Below are 22,316 nucleotides of genomic sequence, written 5' to 3' on the forward strand. Positions count from 1 at the left end.
TGGGAAGGAGAGGCGGTGGTGTTTGGTTGGTTGACATCATGAAACCAAAGTCTCACGTTGTAATTTTACTTTGCGTTTCTTTGGTCTCTAGTGGGATTGGAATTGCTTGTTTATGATATTCCTTTTATTCCTAAGGAGTTACATTTTTGAGGGGGGGGAGGAGGCAATAAGTAAGGTCTTGCTCTGTTGCCCAGTCTGGGGTGCAGTTGTGCCATTGCAGCTCACTACAGCCTAGAACTCCTGGGCTTGAGCGATCCTCCCTCCTCAGCCTCCTGCAGAGTTAGGACTACAGGCATGTGCCACCATGCCCAGCTAATTTTGGGGAGGTTTTGGGGGTGCTCACTATGTTGCCCATTCTTGGCTCAAACTCCTGGACTCAAGCAATTCTCCCACCTAGGCCTCCCAAAGTGCTGGGATTATAGGCGTGAGCCACCACCCCCGGCCACGAGGGGTCACACTTAAAAATGATCCCAATGATAACTTAGATCCTCGAAATGAAAAGGCAAAAGAAGGCTAAGGAAAAGAGTTCAAATGGTGATATCTGAGTGTGCTACACAGCATGAGCGCTAATATTCACAGATTACTGGGGAAGGTGCTGTTTGCTTCTTCACTGCTCTGAGAGATCAAAGTTCTTCCTAAAAAAAAACTACTCGAGATTTACCTTTCTTGCTATTATCTACTTATTCTCCCTTTCAGTAGCCCAGAGTGTAAGGTTCATCCCTTTTTGGACAATTTACCAATAGTTTTCTTTTTGGACAATTTACCAATAGTTTTCTTAGTACTTTGTCTTTTGGAATGTCTGCTGTTGCACCTCTTATCAAGCGTGCACCCCAGGTACGGAGGACAGCCACCCGTGCTTGGAATGCTATTTTCATTGACACAACCCAACATTCCACTGTTGTTGACTCTTAGTAAGCTTGAGGGAACTAAAACTCATTTTTAAAAATGTAGTTATTTTAGGCTGGGCGTGGTGGCTCACGCCTGTAATCCCAGCACTTTGGGAGGCTGAGGCAGGCAGATCACGATGTCAGGAGATCGAGACCATCCTGGCTAACAAACATGGTGAAACCCCATCTCTACTAAAAATACAAAAAATTAGCCGGGCGTGGTGGCGGGCGCCTGTAGTCACAGCTACTTGGGAGGCTGAGGCAGGAGAATGGTGTGAACCCAGGAGGCGGAGCTTGCAGTGAGCAGAGATGGAGCCACTGCACTCCAGCCTGGGTGACAGAGCGAGACTCCATCTCAGAAAAAAAAAAAAAAAGTAGTTATTTTATTATTTTTCTCCCAGTTGTGAATTTGGATAGTTGCTTTTTTTTTTCTTAATGTAAGAACCTAGCTTTACATCGTATCCCTATTATATTTCGTGTTGTTAGATTCATCCTACCCATCTAGGCCGTCAAAGGCTTTTGGATCCTGACTCCCATCGGATATTTTAGCTCTCCTTCCCTGCTTTATAACTTTCACTTATAAATGAGAAGAGTCTGCCTCTGGGCTTCACCCAGCCACTAGTAAAATACTGGAGAGAGAAGGCCAAGAGCAGAGCCAGGCAGCACATTTCCCTAAGAGCCAGGAGATTTCAGAGAGGAAAGTGACCCCTGTGGCAAAAAGGACAAAGTGGATGGCCTGTGTGTGTGTGTTACTGGCAGTGCCTTTAACACAAGGCACCACACTTTTTAAAAATATGAAAGTGCAGGAAACTTAGCATATCAAAAATCAGGCTTGTGCTCAAAGCGGAGAGTCACAGACTACAGGCACCTAAAACGGGATGCTACCCTTGGGCTCTTCCTGCCTGCATTTTGCCTCCCTGCCAACATGAGATGCGGGTGAGAAGTGAGGGCTGAGTCACTGTCACTCTGCACCAGTTCCAGGACTGCTCAAGTCTTTTACCCACTTCTAGAATAGAAAAGAGGTCAGTGTGGAAAGAGACGATTCTGGAGAGGGCTTTGGTGAGCAGTTATCTCTGGAGAAAGCTGTGCCTGACTAACGCCCAGCCCACCTACCAACCCCCACAACTTTCCCCCAACCCCACCCCATCCCAGACGCAGAGGCAGATGCCAGTCACACGGATTGCAACAGAAGCACTTGGTCCACGTTTGACCACGCTTACTTCTATAATTATGGCAACTGAGCATCTTGGACAAATAACCAATAATGGTCTTATCCTCAATTTACTTAGGAAGTTTTTTTTTTTTGGATTTCTATAATTTTTAAGCTAACATCTGAAGATATAGAGCCATTCTTCCTATTCATCATTAATAAATCTTCTAAAATGTCATTATATATACTCAGATTATATATTTTGGCATATGGTAATTGACGTGTTCTTTGAAATTTTAGAAACTAAATAGTGTTTAGCTTAGTTCCCTAGATTGTTATACTCTAGAACTGTTAAGACTTGTAATAACATAAAAATGCCTCATCCTCAGTCTTTATCTGCTCTTTTAAAAGACTTTAATAAAATGCATCAGTGACTCAACTATCCACATCCATGTGTCATACTTAAAGGGTAGATAACTAAGAAGAGGCTGTTACCAAACAACTTGGATTTTTATACTTAAGAAAATTATAGAGAAAACATAATCTTACAGAAAAATATATAATATAATTTAGTGAATTAGTCTCAAATGCAAGAAAATTCACTGTTATTTTTCTTTCTCTTTAGAAGGTTTTCCAACTGATAGCCTGAAAAAACAAATTATTTGCTGAACTTAGCACTTCAGTTTTCTCTTATTCAAGGGAGAAAACTCTCTCATATAAAATGTAAAATATCTTAATATTTATTTTTATAACTTAAATTGACTTTTCTTCTCCATCAAATCAAATGCAATGGAGCAGGAGTTCTGTGTTTGTCACCAATCCTTTATTGAAACTGGTAACTTACACACTTTATAATAGAACAACAAAAATAATGTTCAATATATACAGCCTTCGCATGGACTATCTGACTATACACAGGCAGAGTGATAACACAATCTAATCTTCATCATAATCTGTGCACAAAAAGACACCAAACAGACAACATGTGCACATCACAGTGAAATGACATCACAGGTCCAGTGAAAATTCAGCATAATACAAAATGGACTGCTCTATTGCAAATGACATCTTTCTAAATGCCCAGCTCTTACTCAGTAGTAATTTACCCAGAGTCTGAAGCAGAGATTGGTTGTGTGGCTATAAGTCTCTTGAGTGAGACAACCTCTGCAGATAAGTTTGCTATCCCCTGCTTCAAATACAAGTTCTCTGGGTCAGAAACTTTGTAGCCACTGTCTTTCATTTCAACAACTCCAGTTTTGAAACTATTCTGAGTTTTGCCACTCAGTTCTTTTTGATGCCAGTGCTCCGATTTGAGAGACCAATCTTGAATGTTAGTCACTTGCACTGAGAAAGGAGTAAGAGAAGAATGTACCATACTTGGGGCACTGTGCTTTTCAAGTTCGAAATGTCTTTTAGAAGTCATATCAATAGGTGAGGAAAGTTTTTGCGTGGCCTCAAATTCATTATCAAAGGCTTCTACTTTGATCTGCATGGCTTTGGCTTTGATCCGGAGCTTGTGTGGCAAGGCAGAGGAATTCACTTCTGGAACTTTAACCACGGTTGCATGCACATGCTTGAGTTCCACTGGAGAATGGATGGGGCCCTTGGGGACCTGTTGCTCGTCTTCTCCATCAGATGACTTTCCTACCACACCATCATCAGTTTCCGACGTTCTCGGGGAGTTGCTGGAGGATCGGTTGACTTGCAGTAGTGGGGGAGAGTGTGAGTACCCAGAGAAAGAATTCCCCATATAGTTTTGGTAGATGGACGCTGTGTAAGAGCCTCGGTCATCTCTTGGCTCCCTTGTGTAGCTCTCTAATTCCATCGGCTCTTGCTTGATAATCTGGAACTTGTTTTCAGGACTTCTGCAGCTTCCCTGCCCAGAGCTCTCCTGCGTGTGTTCTACCGAGGACACTTCTGAAACATCGGACAGCGAGCTTTGTGGAGAGTGTTTAATGACAGAAATACAACTACTTGACACCATCGAGGGTTCGTGCTCGTCCACAAATGAACTCACATTGGATTTGGAAGTCTGGTAATCTTGAAAGTACACAGCTGTAGAATTACTGAGTTTCTGAATCTCTTGAGCATATGCTGTGGAGCTAATTAAACCAAACTTTAATTTTAGTGAAAGCAGCTCAGCTTTTAAAGTGGCGTTTTCTTCTCCCAGTGCAATTAGTTTGTTCTCTAAAACCAGGTCATTCAGTCGACGCTTCTCACGAGATCTTTTGGCAGCTTCATTATTTTTCCGCCTTTTTTCCCAATACATAGCATCTTTCTTTTCATCAGGAATGAATTCCCGTTTCCTCCGACATGCAGAAGATTTGTTCTTCCCCACACTTCCTTCACTGAGAAGCAGCTCCTCACCTGTTGTGGAGTCTTCAGACACTTCCGTTAAAGCAGAATTAAGGACCATCATCTTGTCCACATTGCTACTGGCATCAAGAGACGCCTGCTCCTTTTTGACGGTCTGCATTTTTCTCAGCTGCATCAGAAACAACCTTACCCTATCTATGTGTGTAGGAGAACAAATTAATTTCCCCGTATTCTCAAGCTCTTTAAAAACTCTGGTTTAAAATCCATCAATATTCTTCCTTTTGTTCTACCGTCTGGGATAAATCCGTCAGGGTCCTTATTGAATGAAGTTGGGCCTCCTTCGTTATCTGCAATACATGAATAAAAAAAAACCAGTTATTCACTGGATAAATGTTTATTACAAATTATGTACAAGGAAATATGCTAAGCATTTAGGGCATACAAGCACAGATGAGGCACGGCCACAGTTCTTTCTTTCAACAAGTTAGCATTTTCAAAAAGGAAATAAGTTCCCAAATACCTAAACTATAAAGCTGTAAAGGACAAATCCCTAATGAGGCCTATCAGTAAGAGAATAGGTGATCCAGGAAAGTGAGGGAAAAATAAAATAACCTCTGCCCAGGGAGAAAGAGAGGAAGGCTGTATTTAATGAGGCGAAATGGAGAAATAGTTGGGTGTGGGCAATTACAGGAAGGAAATGACAGATAGCCTCTGGTTGGTAAGTTTCTAAACAGCACATGCATACCGTGATGCTTCTAAATAATGTTGCCTAATATTTACATCACTGCCAAGCAGATATGCTCACCTCTTAAAAGGGACTTTACCAAGTAAACTTTAACGTGAGTAAAAAAAAAGTTCTGCACTCCTATATGGAATAAAATACAAATGGAGACAAACTTCTTCTACAAAAACTAAAGTAAAAGCCACATTAACAACCGAGCTGTTGGTTTTAATCTACACCTTAACGTGGACATAAACCTGCCCATCACATCCTTGACTGCCTGGTAGGCTTATATCCCAGCAAATTCCACCAGGTGACTCACTGCAACTAAATGAAAAGGATTCTTCTCCATCAAGCCATCTCTTTACAAGCATCTGAGTTTAAGAGATTAGAATTTTTTTTTCTGATTCCTTTGAATTTGTTCTATCAAACATTCAAGATTGAAGTATCCAAAATGCTTTTTGTGATCTTGAAAATTCTGTCAAAATAGATTTCAGGTTTCAGTTACATAGTAGCTTTGAACTAAAAAACAGTTACTAGGTGGGGCACGGTGGCTCACGCTTGTAATCCCAGCACTTTGGTAGGCCGAAGCGGGCAGATCACAAGGTCAGGAGATCGAGACCATCCTGGCCAACATGGTGAAACCCCATCTCTACTAAAAAATACAAAAATTAGCTGGGTGTGGTGGCATGTGCCTGTAATCCCAGCTACTCGGGAGGCTGAGGCAGGAGAATTGCTTGAATCTGGGAGGCAGAGATTGCAGTGAGCTGAGATCGTGCCACTGCACTCCAGCCTGTTGACAGAGCAAGACTCTGTCAAAAAAAAAAAAAAAAAAAAAAAACCCACACAAAACAAAAAAAAAGCTTACTATTCAAAGGGGGTTTTTAAAAGTATAGTGCATTCTTGAAACGAAATTCTTTTAAACCAAGAGAATACAGTTACAGAAAAAAAATTCTTTCATTTATATGAATTAGTTTCAAGTAAAATATAAGAACTCAAAAACAGAATCATTCATTAGTTTCCTCTTCCATTGATGAAATACTTACAGTACAAATTTGGCCTGACAGTTGCCTTAGCTCGAGATAATAAAATCCATGTTATGTTCCAGTAGCAATCATTGCATGGGGGCTTTTGAATTTAACTGTGTTTCTAGACACTGATTCTCTGCCTAATGTTCCAGTCAGTAATATTTTTCGTAAAATAGACGTGGTACAACAACAGTTCCATCAGCACGATCTGCACACAGTGGCACTTCATTCTACCATACTAAAAAGATGTAATGAGCCAGGTGTGGTGGCTCATGCCTGTAATCCCAGCACTTTGGGAGGCCGAGGTGGGCGGATCACCTGAGGTCAGGAGTTCGAGACCAGACTGGCTAACAGGTGAAACCCCGTCTGTACTAAAAATACAAAAATTAGTCGGGTGTGGTGACAGGCGCCTGTAATCCCAGCTACTCGGGAGGCTGAGGCAGGAGAATCGCTTGAACCCAGGAACCCAGGAGGCGGAGGTTGCAGTGAGCCGAGATCGCGCCATTGCACTCCAGCCTGGGGGACAAGAGCGAGACTTCGTCTCAAAAAAAAAAAAAAAAAAAGAAAGATGTAATGTTCTTACATGATGCCACTATCTCCTTCTTACGCCTAGTTTCATAATGACTAATAAAATGAAGTTTACTTTTATCAATTGGAAAAGCCTGCCAGCTTCTTTTGTCTTTTCCAGGGAATGAAAGGAATTATGTAATAATTTCAGGATCATAAAGAATAATGTTTCATGCCAGGTTTTTGCCCATTAAACTGAGCCAACATAGTTAAGGGAACAGCTAGTCATAACTCAGAGAAATTTGTGATTATTAATATCAAGTTTCTGTTTGTTTTTTGATAATGAAACTTTAATAGGAAATGAAGGCAAGGAGTGTGTCACAGTCAGCAGTGATGTTGCAGAGAAGGAATCTTCCTATTTATCATTTAAACAATATTATTTCCTTTTTTTTTTGATAGAGTCTCGCTCTGCTGCCCAGGCTAGAGTGCAGTGGTGCAATCTTGGTGCACTGCAGCCTCTGCTTCACGGACTCAAGCGACTCTCCTGCCTCAGCCTCCTGAGTAGCTGGGGTTACAGTTGCGCGCCACCATGTCCAGCTAATTTTTTTGTATTTTTAGTAGAGACGGGGTTTCACCATGTTGGTCAGGCTGGTCTTGAACTCCTGACCTCAGGTGATTTGCCTGCCTCGGACTCCCAAAGTGCTGGGATTACAGGCATGAGCCACCACGCCCGGCCAACAATACTATTTCCTCTAATTTGCATTTAGGTTTTGTCCTCTAATATGAAAACCCAGTTTCCTTTACATATTGAATGGATTCTTTCCTCTGTTGAAGTCTGCACTCTGCCATTCAGCAAAGTCCTCCTGCTAAAGTAAAATGAGTGGAGAAGTAAAGAGGAAGATATCCCAGTTAAAGAAGACAATTGCACTGACCTTTCCCAAGGCACCTTTCAAATCTCCACTATACTCTTGGCCACTACTTTTTTCCACTTTTAGTTTTTAAACATCATATGATCCCTTGCAGACTATTATTCTGGTTATTTTCTCCACCTGAGAATCTTTCTCTTCCATGTGTTATTTTATTTGTTCCTTCTTAAAAAAAAAATCAGATTCCTTTATTTTGCCTCACTTACTAGATTTACAGTAATGCTTTTGAAATGCCCCGCCATTCTGTCTGCCTTAGTTACTCTTCCTAAACTTCTAGGACCTTTTCAAGGTTGGGGCCCAATTGGGAAGGAGCCTTCACAATCCTATTTCTATTTAACTAAAATAGCCCCATTTGTCTTAAAATTTCCTTAACTCATGTCTTCTAGGTGTCTAAGTACTATATGACTACTTTATCATCTCTACAACTTTGTTGGTACATTAACCTACAGAAAACTTCATTTGCTTTTTTGTTTTTGAGACAGAGTTTCACTCTTGTTGCCCAGGCTGGAGTGCAATGGTACGATCTTGGCTCACCGCAACCTCCGCCTACAGGGTCCAAGCAATTCTCCTGCCTCAGCCTCCCGAGTAGCTGGGATTACAGGCATGTGCCACTACGCCCAGCTACTTTTGTATTTTTAGTAGAGATGGGGTTTCTCCATGGGGAGTTCAGGCTGGTCTTGAACTCCCGACCTCAGGTGATCTGCCTACCTTGGCCTCCCAAAGTGCTGGGATTACAGGCGTGAGCCACCTCGCCAGGCCACCTCATTTGTTTTTAATCATCTTCTTCCTATTTGAATTTCATGACATGTCACTATAAATCTGTGATTCTGCTCTCATCTGTATGTATTACATTCATGGTCTCTACAACTCAATGGCAAATCACCACACTATCTTAGGATATTTTCTGTAATATTATCTATCAAATAATCTTGCAGTGTTGAAAAGAGTTTATCAGCATTATGGGATGATACGGAGACAGGCACAATCATATACACTGTGTGTGTTTCCACATGTTTGTCTTTTGTGCCCAACTACACTGCGAATTACTTCAGGGCGGAAATTAAAATATACTTGTCTTCCAGCAAAAACCTGAAGATACTAGGTGCTCAACATTTCATCGACAGTCACCCATATACCTTATATAAGACAGTTTTGTAAACAGAAAACTTTTTTGATGCTTTCTTTTTAATGTTATGTGAATTGTAAAGAAGATATTTTACTTATTAACAGAGAGATTCTCTTATTCATTAATTTGTTTATTCAACACATATGGAGCACCTACTGTGTACTGGGCACAAGGGGAGACTAGGGGCACATAAAGAGGGAGAGAAAAACCAAACTCCCGAGACCAGGTACTCAGTCGTGGGTGGGTGGGAGACAAACAGGTGAGCAGAGGGGAACCAGGTGTGAGTGCAGAGTTGCACAGACATGGGCCTGGGGTGCAGGCTTTCTTCTTGTCATGGAGATAATAACAAAAACAATCATAATAGGTGCCATTTATTGAACACTTACCACAGAATGGGCACTGGGAGCCTGACCTGCTTTCTTTCATTCACTTTTGGTGACAATTTTCAGATAAGAAAACTAAGGCTCAGAGAAGTCAAGTGACTTGCCCAGTGTCACACAGCTAAATGGCAGAGCATACATTCCGGCCCAGTTCCTTTACTCTCTCCTACAGTTTCACAGGTGGTTCTGCATCTGTGCAATGCAGTCTCATTTACACACAGTTCTCTTTTGTGTCACTTTCATTTCTGAGTAATACATACCCTTTTACTAAGTTACTTTGGGCGCAGTAAGGCACTGTGCTAGCTTAACTTCTTCTTCTTTTTTTTTTTTTTCTTTTTGAGATGGAGTTTTGCTCTTGTTGCCCAGGCTGGAGTGCAATGGCGCGATCTTGGCTCACCACAACTTCCACCTCCTGGGTTCAAGCGATTCTCCTGCCTCAGCCTGCCAAGTAGCTGGGATTACAGGCATGCGCCACCACGCCCAACTAATTTTGTATTTTTAGTAGAGACGGGGTTTCTCCATGTTGGTCAGGCTGGTCTTGAACTCCCGACCTCAGGTGATCCGCCTGCCACAGCCTCCCAAAGTGCTGGGATTACAGGTGTGAGCCGTCGCGCCTGGCTCCTTAACTTCTCTTAGATGCTGTCTTAACTTCTTTAGCCAGCAAAGATACTATCTAGAACTTTTCTCCATCCTCCTTAGATGTTTCAGATCTGGCACTATTTATGAATTGAGAAAACATTTTATTAATTTTCATATCTTTACTAAAATTTTAACCTCCTGGCCATTCTAATTATGTTAAATAGAGAAAAAGAAATATGATAGCTGTGGACATTGTCACCTATGATCTTTTTTTTTTTTTTTTAACAAATCCAAGAGTGTAATCTGTTTTCAACATGAGGCGGGGGACAGTGTCTCTCTGACCCTCTCATTTTTCAGATTAATCAGCTAGAAGACAGGCTGACCTTCCCAAGACCACACAGCAGTTGGGCACAGATGGGCTCTGAGCTCTCCTTATGCCCCTCAACAATAAACTTAAAGCAAATGCAAAAGTAGTTTACGATGCCTTCAAAAAGCCTCAGGATTTATGCTAACCTAACAAATTTATTTCAAGCCTCAATATTTTCCCTTATGATTAATTTAACAATTACTTCATCTATGCATCATCTTTTCAAATCAACATCTAATGTTGTGGTATATTAGTCATTGCTTAAGTTTCTTTTTTGGTGAATAATTGACACTACATGCCAATTCTATGATGTTAGTGTATTCAGCACGATTAACTTCATTACACACATTAGATGATATGACTCTCCTTGAAAACACAAATAAAAAAGAGAAATTTAAGAGCAGGTATTATTACCTACCAGTTGACATATTTTTCCATACATACTCTGAAGGTGCCATCACTAATTAATGCTTTTGTATAGTCCATCACACTACTTCTCTAAGCAAGAATTATATAGCAAGAATTATATTTCATAAGCCCAGATTTTTAAAGTTTAAGTCAGATTACCCTATTGTTTTTAATTAAGTAGAAGATTTGATTTAGAAAATTCTATAAAAGAATATAACCTCATAACAATAATTCTAGACCAAATTTTTCCTTGAGGAGTTATCTCATTACTTATGTTTATGATAGACCTTTATCTTCCCTGGTCTCTCACAGAACTAATGTTTAACAATCCAAGCTCCACAAAAGAAAAGCATAAACATGCTTTGTTTCAATTATCTGAAATCTTACTAATAGTCTAAACATTAAAATCTACTCTGAGAACATTTTGTTATTAATTATCTCTAAAGGGTAAGTTTTATTGCAAATTGCAATATATATTTTGTTTTTAAAATTCTGTCAATAGAAGATGAAATACTATTTGATATGCCCAATGATTTGGAAACATTATAGAATTATCTTATTTTCCCTCTACTCTCTGAATGTATTGTTTTCTCCCTGTTATATAATACAGATAACAGTAAAGGGGAAAAAAATGTCTTCAAGGTAAACCTAAGTTATGTTAAACTGTAAGCCACCTCTCCAGTAAGACAGCAGATGCTTATTTTTTAGATAAATGTCATTTTCATGAAAAAATCAAATCAATTAATCAATTCACATCTCTTTATACTTTTAAAGTATGAATACTAGCAATATGTTAACCCTACATTTTCTTCCTGTGGGTAAAATTCACAGTATCTGCATCAATGAAATGCTTTACTTCTTTTCATGGATGAGAAAACAATCTAGTATTTAAAAGCAGAGATGAAATAAGAAAAGAATTCACTACACATGTACAACCCAGAGGAAATGGGGAGTGAAAAAACTCAGTCAGAAAACACTGAAGTTGCAAGAGAATTTTCTAATCCCGTTGAAAAAGAGAAGGATTTTTAAACTGAGAAAACTATGTTAAACCTCTCTAAGGGCCATTCTGTCCCCAAGAAGCAGCTTACCCCAAAGTTAGAGAGAAATGTGCACTTGATCAAGACAGGCAAGACACACACACACATACACACACACTCTCGCACACTGCCAGAATCTATTCTATCATAGCAACAAATTGACCTACTTTTTCTATTTGGGTGCCTCTGTAAATAAATGTGTCAAAGCCTGATCCAGTTTATGATAAATGAAAATATTTCAAGTTCGACAAAGGACTAGCTGAAAATTAAATTTAAATTTAATAAATACGATGACAACATTGCATTTTATTACATCACTGATGTAATTTAAGTAATTGAAATATGAAATAGTATAACTTAACATTCTTCTTTAAGAGGTCGTCAGTGTTTGAAACTTAATACACAATTAAATTATTCTGAAGCCTGCACAGAGTAAGCACATACACGCTAGCACGACCAATTAACTGCACAGCTTGAGAAATAAGAACAGCTCTCACTAAAGATGGGTAGTAACATGGGGGAAAAACAGAACAGTAATAATTTTTTAAAAATCTGTAGAAACTTAAAAGTGGGGACTATTAGTATCTTGAAACTTCTGAAAAGATAACTGATCAGTGTAGCAACTAATCTGAAATCTTAAAAGGACACCAACAATCACAAAGTAACCCAGTTGTAGAAAATTCTCCAATGAATAAGTAATACATGCAACATGGTATAATGATGGCAAAAATGGTGGGCTAAGGGGGCAGTCAGGCCGAGACAATTCTTGAAAGTTTCTAATGATAATGTAGAATCATCCCAACTTGCTTCACTTGGCTTTTTAATTTCTTTTTCCACTTTTCCAGTCAGTGGATGATTATAAATGTCATTTTCTACCTTATGAATAGAGTGGATTTTCAAATGCTTATTTGTAGTGTTTCTTTGAAGGCCAGTTAATTACAGTTTAAGACCCCTAAAAAGCTAATTAATAAAAGACATCATGTTCTGATAACTAAAAGGCTTATAAACATCATTCTGAGTCCTATGAAACTGAGTCCTCAAAGCACAGATTAATAACAAATGGCATCTAGCAAATCTCTAGTAAACTTTCTTATCATAAAAACAAGTTTATGCTCTATTATTAAAGCCATATGAGAAACAGTTTTGGGTGGTTTTTTTTTTTAACTACGGTAAAGTTACTTACAAAGAAATGTGAAAGATAACTGGGGTAGTAGTAATAAAAATTCATTTTGAAACTGAAAAATTCTTATGTAATGTCTGTGATCAAAGGTCAACGTCTTTCAACATTCTCATACAAGTCCAACCTGGATAGAAATCAACTCAAATATAATTTAGAAAAATAACAGGATATCAAACAATGTATTAAACCCTGTGAAATACAGGCATACCTTACAAAAACAAGAAATGAATATTAAAGGAAATTTCAATTACATTGTTTCTGTTATATTTTGAATTGAATCCCAAGTGTGCTCTCATTCCTCAATACAAATTAAAAATAAACAACTTTAACAGCATCAATGGCATCTGGATTACAATGGAAATCATGAAGTATATGAGTTTAACCTGGGTAAAAATAAAGCCCAGGCAATATGACTGCACCTTTTCCATTCCATGCTGCAATCGCATTTACATCTCGAAATTGACTCTAATGACCAAGGCAAGGTCAACTAGAAAAATCCACTCAGCTGGTGAGTCAGGCACATTGCTCAACGTCCGAAAGGCCTCTCACAAAGGGTTTTAATTTTCAGGCTGTTGCATCACAGTGATGTTATAACTGCACTGCACAAAAATAAGTCTTTAACCCAGAAAAGGAAATTGTTTCAAAAACTACAGTGAGTGCGAGAATACACTTTGTTGAGGTGCAAATTTCCCCATCTGGTTTTCAGGCTCTGCGACCTGGGCTGCAAATTCATTTCTCTGAGTTTCCATTTCCTCATCTATGAAATGTGGATGATAACAGAGCCCCTCAACACTGTGCCTGGCACATGCAGAGTATGTGTTTAGTAAATACTAACTCTTTATCTCTTTTCTGAAGAATGATCAGTATCAAAAGGCAACGATGCCTATCAGTTCCAGGCTGTTTTTGCTGCTCATGACTCTTACTGAAGCCCTGACCTATGTCGCAAGTATAAGGGTAAACCAAATGAAAATTTGGTCAAAAGGGTCAAATATCAACAGTTTCACAGGACTGGCCTTAGTTTTCAGGCTACATATACCCCCTACAAGAGAGCTGATCTGTGGGGTCTCACCATCCACTGCTGATCTCAGACCACAAAGTTTTAGATAGAGAAATCATCCAGGCTACAGAAAATGAGTCACAGAATGTGTAAGGGAATTGGAAAAAGCTGAGCTATTAATATGGCAGTTGTCACTTCATTCCTGCTACTATAATCGACTCATCTCTCTATTCCTTCAAGCAGCTCCCCAAAACATTAACCCCATGACTTGGGAAGTTTGAGGTTCTGCAATCCTGTCAGGAATTCCCCTCAAACTGAAATTAACATTGAACACAATGGCAAATTAAAAAATATATATGTTATTAGAACAAAAAAAGTATCTCAAGAAAGATCTTACAGACTTAATTCCAACACGAATCCTTACTGTTACTGCGAGGAGATTTACAAAGAGAAAAATGAAGGTAAATACACACACACACACACACACACACACACACACAAAGATTCTGGTTCCTGATCAATAACACAGGAAACATTTATTGAACTCCTCATAACCAACTAAGTCAACAGGTTTTATTCCCTCAGTTTACCCTGGGGAGTGATGGAAATCAGGACAGTGTTGGAAGATAACAAGCTGGGGCCTGGGACCCAGGGTTCTTGTGAGCCCAGGGCCTGCGCTCTTAGGATCTGTACCTCACCGAAACCTGTTCTCTACTGCCTGTAACAAGAGGGAAACTGATTAGGGATAGCGGTGTAGGGTATGATGCCAAAGAAAGCAAGTTTTCGGTCAGTTTTCAACAAAGAGCAGATTGCGTTGATATGCTTCAGGAGAACATCTGTGATGTCTCCATGAATTACTGCATGGGTACAATCTTGGAAGTCTTTATGCGAGGATGAAAGTACTGTAGTTTTACAGTAGGACAGCAGCGTCTATGTGGGCGTTTAGATTTTATTTTGAACTCTGGAGATCAGTGTTCTCTCTCCTCTAGCCTTTGACCACATAAATTAAAGGTTAAAAAAAATCGGCTCAACTCAACTGGCCAAAGTCAAGCTGAGGCCTTCCTTTTAATCACTATCAATACTGGAGCGCCTCCACCCCCAATTTCTGTGGCCGGTGGACGTTTGGAGGTTTTTCTTAAGGTCTTTTTCACTTCAAGAATGGAGACGCGCTTGGTTCAGAAATACAATGAAGACTCTTGGAACAAAGGTGTCTGCAGGTTTCTGAACCTCACCGCAGAACAGGCGCGGAGTCAGGCCCCTGGATTTGCCCTGCTGGAAGGAGCTCCGGGTCGCCCGCGCTGCCCCTGTCTGCCCCGTGCGGGAGCCGGGGTCCCTGGCTCCCTGGCTCCCTGGCTCCCCTGCTCCCGCGGCCCGGGCGAACCCAGAGCGCACCCGTACGCCGGCCCCGGCCGGTCCCTAGCGCCCGGGCTCCACGGGCCGCGCCCCCACGCGGCGCCTCCCAGAGACCCTCCTCCCTCCGGGTGGGCGGCGCAGCGGGGCCTCGGCGCCGCGAGGACCCCCCGCGCCAGAACAAAGGAATGTGGGGAGGGGGCAGGGAGGAGCTCAGGCCACTGAGCAGCCCCAGTATAACTGCCGCCCGGAGGCGCTTCTCGGTCCCGACCCGAGGTCCCCGCCCGCCACTACCAGACCCGCCCCCAGCCCCGGATTCTCGCAGACCCCACCGGCCCGCAGGAGGGAGCGGCGCACTGGGGGCCGCACGGACGCGCCACTGGAGATCGCGATCGGAAGGTGGCGCCACGCGGCCCCTACAGGCCTGGGACTCCCACCCGAGCTCGCAAAGTAGGTCGGGGTCTGAAGCTGGGGGCCTAGAGCAACTAGCTTCTTGGAAAGCGACTGCAATTATTTGGGGTAATATACTCTGTTCCAGAGACGTCCACCCCCCACCTCCCACAAAAAAAAAAAAACCCTGCACTTAATTTAAATGTTACGTTATATATACATCCCATCATATACATATATTCACACATAATCACTATGTAACAGTCCAGGAAGAAATTTAATATTTGGGTAAATTACATATTCATACATCTTCACATAAGTAAAACCAGGGTATCCAGACAAAAATACAATCTACTAACCTATATCTGTTTCCCATAGGTCATATCTGGTCTGGGGGTAAATAAATACTTCTGACCTCACTTACTGTTGTTATTTACAAAAGCCAAGAACAGAAGATGACACTTGGCCATTCCCTGCTGTTCTCAGAGAACAGCAGTTTCCTAAAGTGTCCTTTAAAAACATAAATGGGAGCCAGCATCCAGCAAATCACCGGGCGCTGCGAAATGCCTTCCTAAAAATACAATCTTATCAAAGGTCTCCGAAGGCGTGGAGTTAAAACTACAGCAAATGGCCTTGAACTTGTATTTGCACACAGCCCTGGAGAAAACACCAGAAATAGCACTGCGAGGCCACAATTGTTAAAATGTGATAGGGCTAAATTTAGAAGAACGCGCGTTTCATTTAGGGCAAAAGACACACATTCGGCAGCATGAGCAAACTCCATGCTTACCCGGTTGTCTACTTTCCTGTTTAAAATATCCTTAAGGAAAAAAAAAACTGTTATAGTGACATTCTTAAAGGCTGAGACTGTCCTACTTTCTTTGTAGCAAGATTATAAAATCACGTAATTAGCTCCCTCTCTCTATGCTCACTGCCAGCAAATTCGGCAGTTACATAATGCAACATTTCCAGGAAACTATTATGTGATTTGTCTTGTCGTGTCTGAAAAAGCGATGACAATAAGGTGAGAAAAAGGGCTGATCGAATGGAATGCATTAAAATTAGGAAGGTGGGGAGGTAAACGTCACAATGGTTCGTCCCAGATTTAAAAATAACAGCTGAGAACATTGAAAGGGCGAACCCCAGTAGTACCCAAGATCAGAATTCAATCCGAGCAATTCTTGCTTTTAGGTTTTGTAGTATCGTTTTAAAACCTGTTTATTTGGGACGTAATATAGACGTAAATAACGATCTAATATCCAACGCTGCGCCTCAATTACCAAATCATTGCACACATACGCGCATATTCCCACATCAGCCCGCAATTCTTGCCAACATTTCACCGTGGGCAGATTATGCAATGTATGAAAGGACAAATCCCACAACCTTCCCGAGGGCTTGTAAAACACGCTGACGACAAACAGGGTGGAAAACGTCTGTGCAGACACAGCCCCTGACACAAACAAACGCCGCGCAGGCATTCTCCGAATGCCGTCACCGTTCACGCTACCAACCCTTTTTCTCACCAAGCAAATTAAGACTATTCCCCATTCCTCAACCCCCCATTCCTCTCCCCCCTACGCCGCCAGCCCCAGAGAAGGAACGAGAAAGAAAGACACTAGAGAGGAAAGAGCATCTTCCCGCTCGGAGAGGGCTCAGCCTGCCTGGCGCTCTTCTTTACCAAAACATCAATTTTCCTGAAATCAGGAGACATTATGCAACAGCAGCGGGGGGAGAGCGCAAACCAGCCAGGACTACGTGCCGGCGCGAAGGCGCTGCAATCAAAGCAGCCACCTTAAGGTGGCGAGTCCCATCCTGACAAGGCAGCAAAAGTTTATGTAATGAATGCCCCGCGCGCACTCGCCGCCGCTGGCGAGCCCAGCTTACAGCCCGACCCCGCACACAGCGCGGCCCGCACCCCGCGCCCGCCCGCCCGCAGCGCGCCCGGGGAGCGGTCGCCGGGCCCCCGGCCGGCGGTGGGCGGAGCGCTTACCGTGTTCCTGCTCTCGGGCCGGCGAGGAGAAAGAAAGGGGCGGCCGGGAGTCGGGCCGCCGGCGCTCAGGGCTCGGGCCGGACCGGGCCTCCGGGGCCGCGGCGGGAGGCGGGCGGCGGCGAGGGCGCGGCGCGGGAGGCGGGCGGGCGCGCCGGGTCCGCGGGCGCCGTGGCCGCGCCGAGAGATGTGTGTTAGTAGGTCAGTTCCGAGCGCCGCGCTACGTCGCCGCCCGCCAGCCCCGCGTGACTGGCGGCCGCGGCCCCAATCGCCGCGCCCGCACCCGCCCCCGGCCCGCCGCCAATGGCCGCGGCCGGCAGGGGCGGGCCGGGGCGGGCACTCCGCGGCCCCGCCCCGCCTCCCCGCCCTCAGCTCCCCCTCCGCGGCGGCGCCACTACCAGCTCGCGTCCCTCCCCGGCCAGGGCCACCGCCGTCCGAGCGCCCGCGAGGGCTGGCGCCCCATTCCCGGCGCAACGAGTGTTGCGCAACGGCCCACGCGGCCGACACGACCGGAACGAGCCTGCGGGGGAGCCCGGGAGCCCCCCGTCCCACCGCCCCGTCCGCTCTTGGCTCCCTTCACCCTCCCGGTCGCCGCGGTGGCTCTGCGCACCCCGCGACCCTCACTTGCTCGCAGAGGCGCTTTTTGTCTTCCTGAGAGCCGCAGCCTGCTGGGCTACCTGTTGCCGACTGAGCACTGCGGGTTGCGGCTACCCGGGCGTGGCAGGGACCTCGGCCTCCCCTTCCCCGCACACTCCCGAGAGGAGCCCTCTACCTTGGGGTGGGCAGGAGGGAAGGCGGGGGGTGGCGGCTGGCAAGCTGCCAACACTCGGGGCGCGCTGCGGCGGGGAAGGGGTTGGCGCGGCCGGGCAGCTGCGCAGGGCTGCGCGGCGGAGGCAGCGATTAAAATGTCCCGGCGCCTCTCCGGAGAGCCGCGACGGCCCGGAGCCGGGAGGGGAAGCTCCACGCACAAACACCGCCCCCTGCACAATTAGGGCGAAGATGACGGCTGCAAAGTTGTTGCGTAACACGACTGGGAAACGAGGCTCGCTGAGGTCCATCTACCCACCCCCGCCACGCGGGTGCGGCGTTCCTCGGAGGATGTGAAGGTCCGCGCTCGGGTGCGCCCCGCTGGGACGCCCACTGTCGTTTGGTGCTGGGGCTTGAGACGACCGCGCGGGATCTCTTCCTGTGATTTTGAGCTGATAGCTGCTTAGTGTTATTTCTGCGTCTAACTGGATACGGTAGTTTTCTCTCCCTAATTCCCGGGCTACGGAAGAGACGTAAAAAAATGGAAAAAAGAGCACCTAGCCGCGACTTCTTAAGTCGTCGCGCTAGATTGTCAAGGCACGTGGCACACTCCCTGCGTTTACCGATACACGGATAGTGGTCAGTGCTGGCCTTGGCGAAGGGAGCCATGTTCCCGACAGTGACTCACAGGCTTGCCCAAATACGGAGTGTGGCAGGTGGGCAGGACCTCCACCAGCCAGCTCCCTCCTGGTCTCCTTGAACTACGTGGGGGCTGGGCCGAGTGCCTCCACGACTTTCCACTTCTTTTTGCTCCTTTCGTTTTTAAAAAGCAAAAACCAAAGTAAAGAGAAGAGCAGAGTGAACACCCAGGTACCATCCCTAGTGTCTGCCATGAGCAGCAGATCTACTCGCCAAGATTGTCTTTTCTACCTTTCCCCTTCTTGCACAGTTAATATCATAATAACCCGAGTCACATTTAAAAAATTTTTATCACCTATCAGTTGGGTTTTTGGAAAGCCTTCCAGGGCAGCGTTGTGGTTTTGAACGCACTCTTGTTCGTGATTTATCTGGTAGTACAGCTCTGCTGACAGGGCTCTGAAAACTCAGACGTACAATATGGGCTTAGCGTGTTCCCCGACACCATCTTCCCGGTGCTGACTAATGCAAGAACCACATCCCCTCCACTACACATTTTCCAAACTTGACTACCTTCATGAGAACAAATCCTGATTTTAGTTTATAATTTCCACTTTTCTCATACATATATAATAATTCAAGATGTGGTCTTACTATGTTGTCCAGGTTGGCCTGGAACTCCTGGGCTCAAAGGATCCTCCGGCCACAGCCTCCCTGGTAGTGGAATTACAGGCGCATGCCACTGTGCCTGGCCACTTTTCTCAAATTTACTGATAGTTTCCTTTTTGCCCAAACCTTACAATGCTTATTTATAGCTTTGAAAACCTCTCTTAGATGAAATCAAAATCATATCCATATTAGTTGCCTTTTTGGGGTCAGAAATGCAGCTATTGTCTAGAAATCCAGGGCTGTCCTGCATAGTCTACCCTCCCCTTCACGTGTTCTGACCTTGTTCTGCATTTTGAATAATTTCATGGAATTTCAAAGCCGTTGTAGTAAATGTCTTTCTTTAAAGACAACTCGACCTTCAAGACAGGTAAAGAACGTGCCTGGAGCCACCCCAGGCAGTGATGCTGGAGGAACTTTCTCAACCTGGAAACTTATTCTTTATGCTGAATTTTGAAATCGAATGCTCCTGTATTTACTTGGAGTATTTTAGATTGTGTATGTATTATATTTGTGCATCATTCATTGTTACCATCTAACTTGGAAATCAGAGGAGTGTGAAAGGTATCTGAGATACCAGCTTAGAAAACAACTCTTTAGCTCCTCCTGGTGATTAGGACACCACTAAACAATAGGATGAAGGATCTGTCCCCAGGGCCGAAGTGATGATGTATCTAATATTATATCCTAGAACATTCACAGAGTAGGTAAGTATTTGCAGATTAACCCGAGTAAATGGAGCATAAAAACCTAAGATATTTGAAACAAATTAACCAGGGTGGGGAAGCTTCTAGGAAGACATCAGCATGTGCCTGATGATGGAGCTGGGCTGTAAGGTTCTCAGGAGGAGGAGGAAGGGGTTCTTGCTCTCAGCAACCTCTCAGTGCTAAGGGTGGATTGAGGGCAGGGGCAAGGGAGGAGGTGCCTGGACAGGGATGAGAACTACCAGCAGAAGACAATCAACCACATTCTAATTCATTTTATTATACTGCCAACATGGTTTCTGACTAAGCAAATATAAGAGCTATAGCTTGAGAACAGAATGACCAAAACAGTGACTTCTCCTTACTAAAATGGGAATTAATAGGAATTTGTAATTTAGTAACAACTTAATTTAATATAGTAATAATTTTTCTACAGCTGCAGAATGTCTTGAGCTGGAACATCCCCAAGAGGCCATATATATATCCCAGGGATTTTACAGTGGACCTCACTAGGCCGGAGTAACTGTAAAGTCAGATGGATAATGAGAATTCAGGACGTTAGCCACACGTGGAGTGTGGCAAAAAGAAAGTGACCCATTGAAGAAGACTGTTTTTCAGCTCTTTCATCAGTTGCTGTTTCCAGGAGCCCACAGCTCCAATTACTCAAAAGAACGTTGACTTTTTTTTTTTTTTTTTTTGGTAAAATATCCTGATTTTCATGTTAGGCAAGCAATTCATTAAAAAATAAAAGACTGCACAGCCCACAGCTCCAATTATTCAGAAGAAAGTTGACATTCTTTTTTTTTTTGGTAAAATATCCTGATTTTCAGTTTAGGCAAGCAATTCATTAAAAAATAAAAGACTGCAGGGCTTACCTACCCAGAGGCTGGACAGTCTGAGTCCTCTGAGTTCTACAGAGATGTCCTGGGAACAGGGGGTGGAGACGGGGGACTCAGTGGCTAAAAAGCAGGCTGCCTACCTGGCAACCAAATTGGGCAGCTCTACCCTATCTGTTTTGTGCATTGGACTTCTGGATTTCTTTGTAGAAAAAACTTCGATAACTAAAAGCCCTTTGGTGACCTCCTGTCTGGTCTGGTGGCCGGCAGCCTGCATCAGGGCTCCTGTGTGCCAGGACCATTTTCTTTCCACTGTAGTATGTTTATGGACCATCTTGTGTCTTTTTATTAAACTCCAGGAACAGAAGTTCAGTTTCTAGGAATCCATAGCATATCGTTTTTGTTGTTGTTGTTGTTGTTGTTGTTGTTGTTGTTGTTGTTGTTTTTGAGACAGGGTCTTGCTCTGTTGCCCACACTGGAGGGCAGTGGAGTGATCACGGCTCACTGCAGCCTTGACCCCCCCAGGCTCAAGCAAACCTCCAACCTCAGCCTTCCAAGTAGCTGGGATTACAGGTGCACACTACCATGCCTGGCTAATTTTTTAATTTTTTTTTTGTTAGAGTCAATGTCTCTCTATGTTGCCCAGGCTGGTCTCAAACTCCTGGGCTCAAGCAATCCTCCCACCTTGGCCTCCCAAAGTGCTGGAATTACAGGTGTGAGTCACAGCACCAGACCTGTTTTGTTTTCAAGTGGAGGCTTTAAGATGTGAGCTAGCATGGTAGCCTTAGTGAGGTTCTCCTCCCCACGCCCATCAGTGTGTGCTTTTTGCTGGGATTTTGGCTTTGATGCAATGAGTCATTGACTGTTGAGGCAGAAACTTCCTGGAATGATATTTCTTTCCACCACTCATGCACTTTTATTTCTGCTCTTCATGTCATTTTTAATCTTTCACCTCTGTCTTCCTCTTCTGCTTTGCCTTTTCTTGTAGTTTTTCTACCTTTGTTGACCTTTTTTCTTTTTAAATTTAGTTATCTTGATTTACTCTATTCATTCTTAGTTTTTTCGTTTGGCCTTTCTCCAGTCATTCAGATCATTACTCCCTGGGATTCCTTCATTCCCCCAAACATCCACTTTTCTCTTTGCTCTTGCCATCTACCTATCCCGGCCACAACCTAGACGTTGTAGTTTTTAAGATTTCAACTGTCTTCCAGCCTCTGCCTCTCAGTCTCCTAACTTTGCCATGTGGCTCCATTAGCAGGAGTTCTATTAGCATGCTTGGCCTTCTTTTTCAAAAACTAGCTTTTGCGGGAAATTGGGTAATAGAAGATGGTCACATAACATTCCCTGTAGAAGCGATGGCTTTAAAGTATGGGAAGCCAAAATGTTTC

At 43.6% G+C, this 22,316-nt stretch overlaps 1 protein-coding gene across 5 annotated transcripts in view; it reads right to left on the reverse strand.

The window, feature by feature from the left end:
* Positions 1-2,838: 2,838 nt before the first annotated feature.
* NFIL3 (nuclear factor, interleukin 3 regulated) overlaps positions 2,839-22,316 on the reverse strand; it is a 78,130-nt gene continuing 58,652 nt past the window's right edge. The window contains exons 1-3 of one of the 5 annotated variants that reach the window (XM_055349860.2): positions 17,343-17,579; positions 9,302-9,757; positions 2,839-4,700 (exon numbers count right to left, since the gene is read on the reverse strand). In XM_055349860.2, coding sequence (XP_055205835.1) covers positions 3,140-4,528 — 1,389 coding nt within the window. In that variant the 5' untranslated portion in view covers positions 4,529-4,700; positions 9,302-9,757; positions 17,343-17,579 and the 3' untranslated portion in view covers positions 2,839-3,139. The other 4 variants (XM_004048252.4, XM_055349861.2, XM_004048251.5 and 1 more) reach the window with 4 other exon arrangements.

The sequence above is a fragment of the Gorilla gorilla genome, chromosome 13, assembly GCF_029281585.2.
Source record: "Gorilla gorilla gorilla isolate KB3781 chromosome 13, NHGRI_mGorGor1-v2.1_pri, whole genome shotgun sequence".
NCBI lineage: Eukaryota > Metazoa > Chordata > Mammalia > Primates > Hominidae > Gorilla > Gorilla gorilla.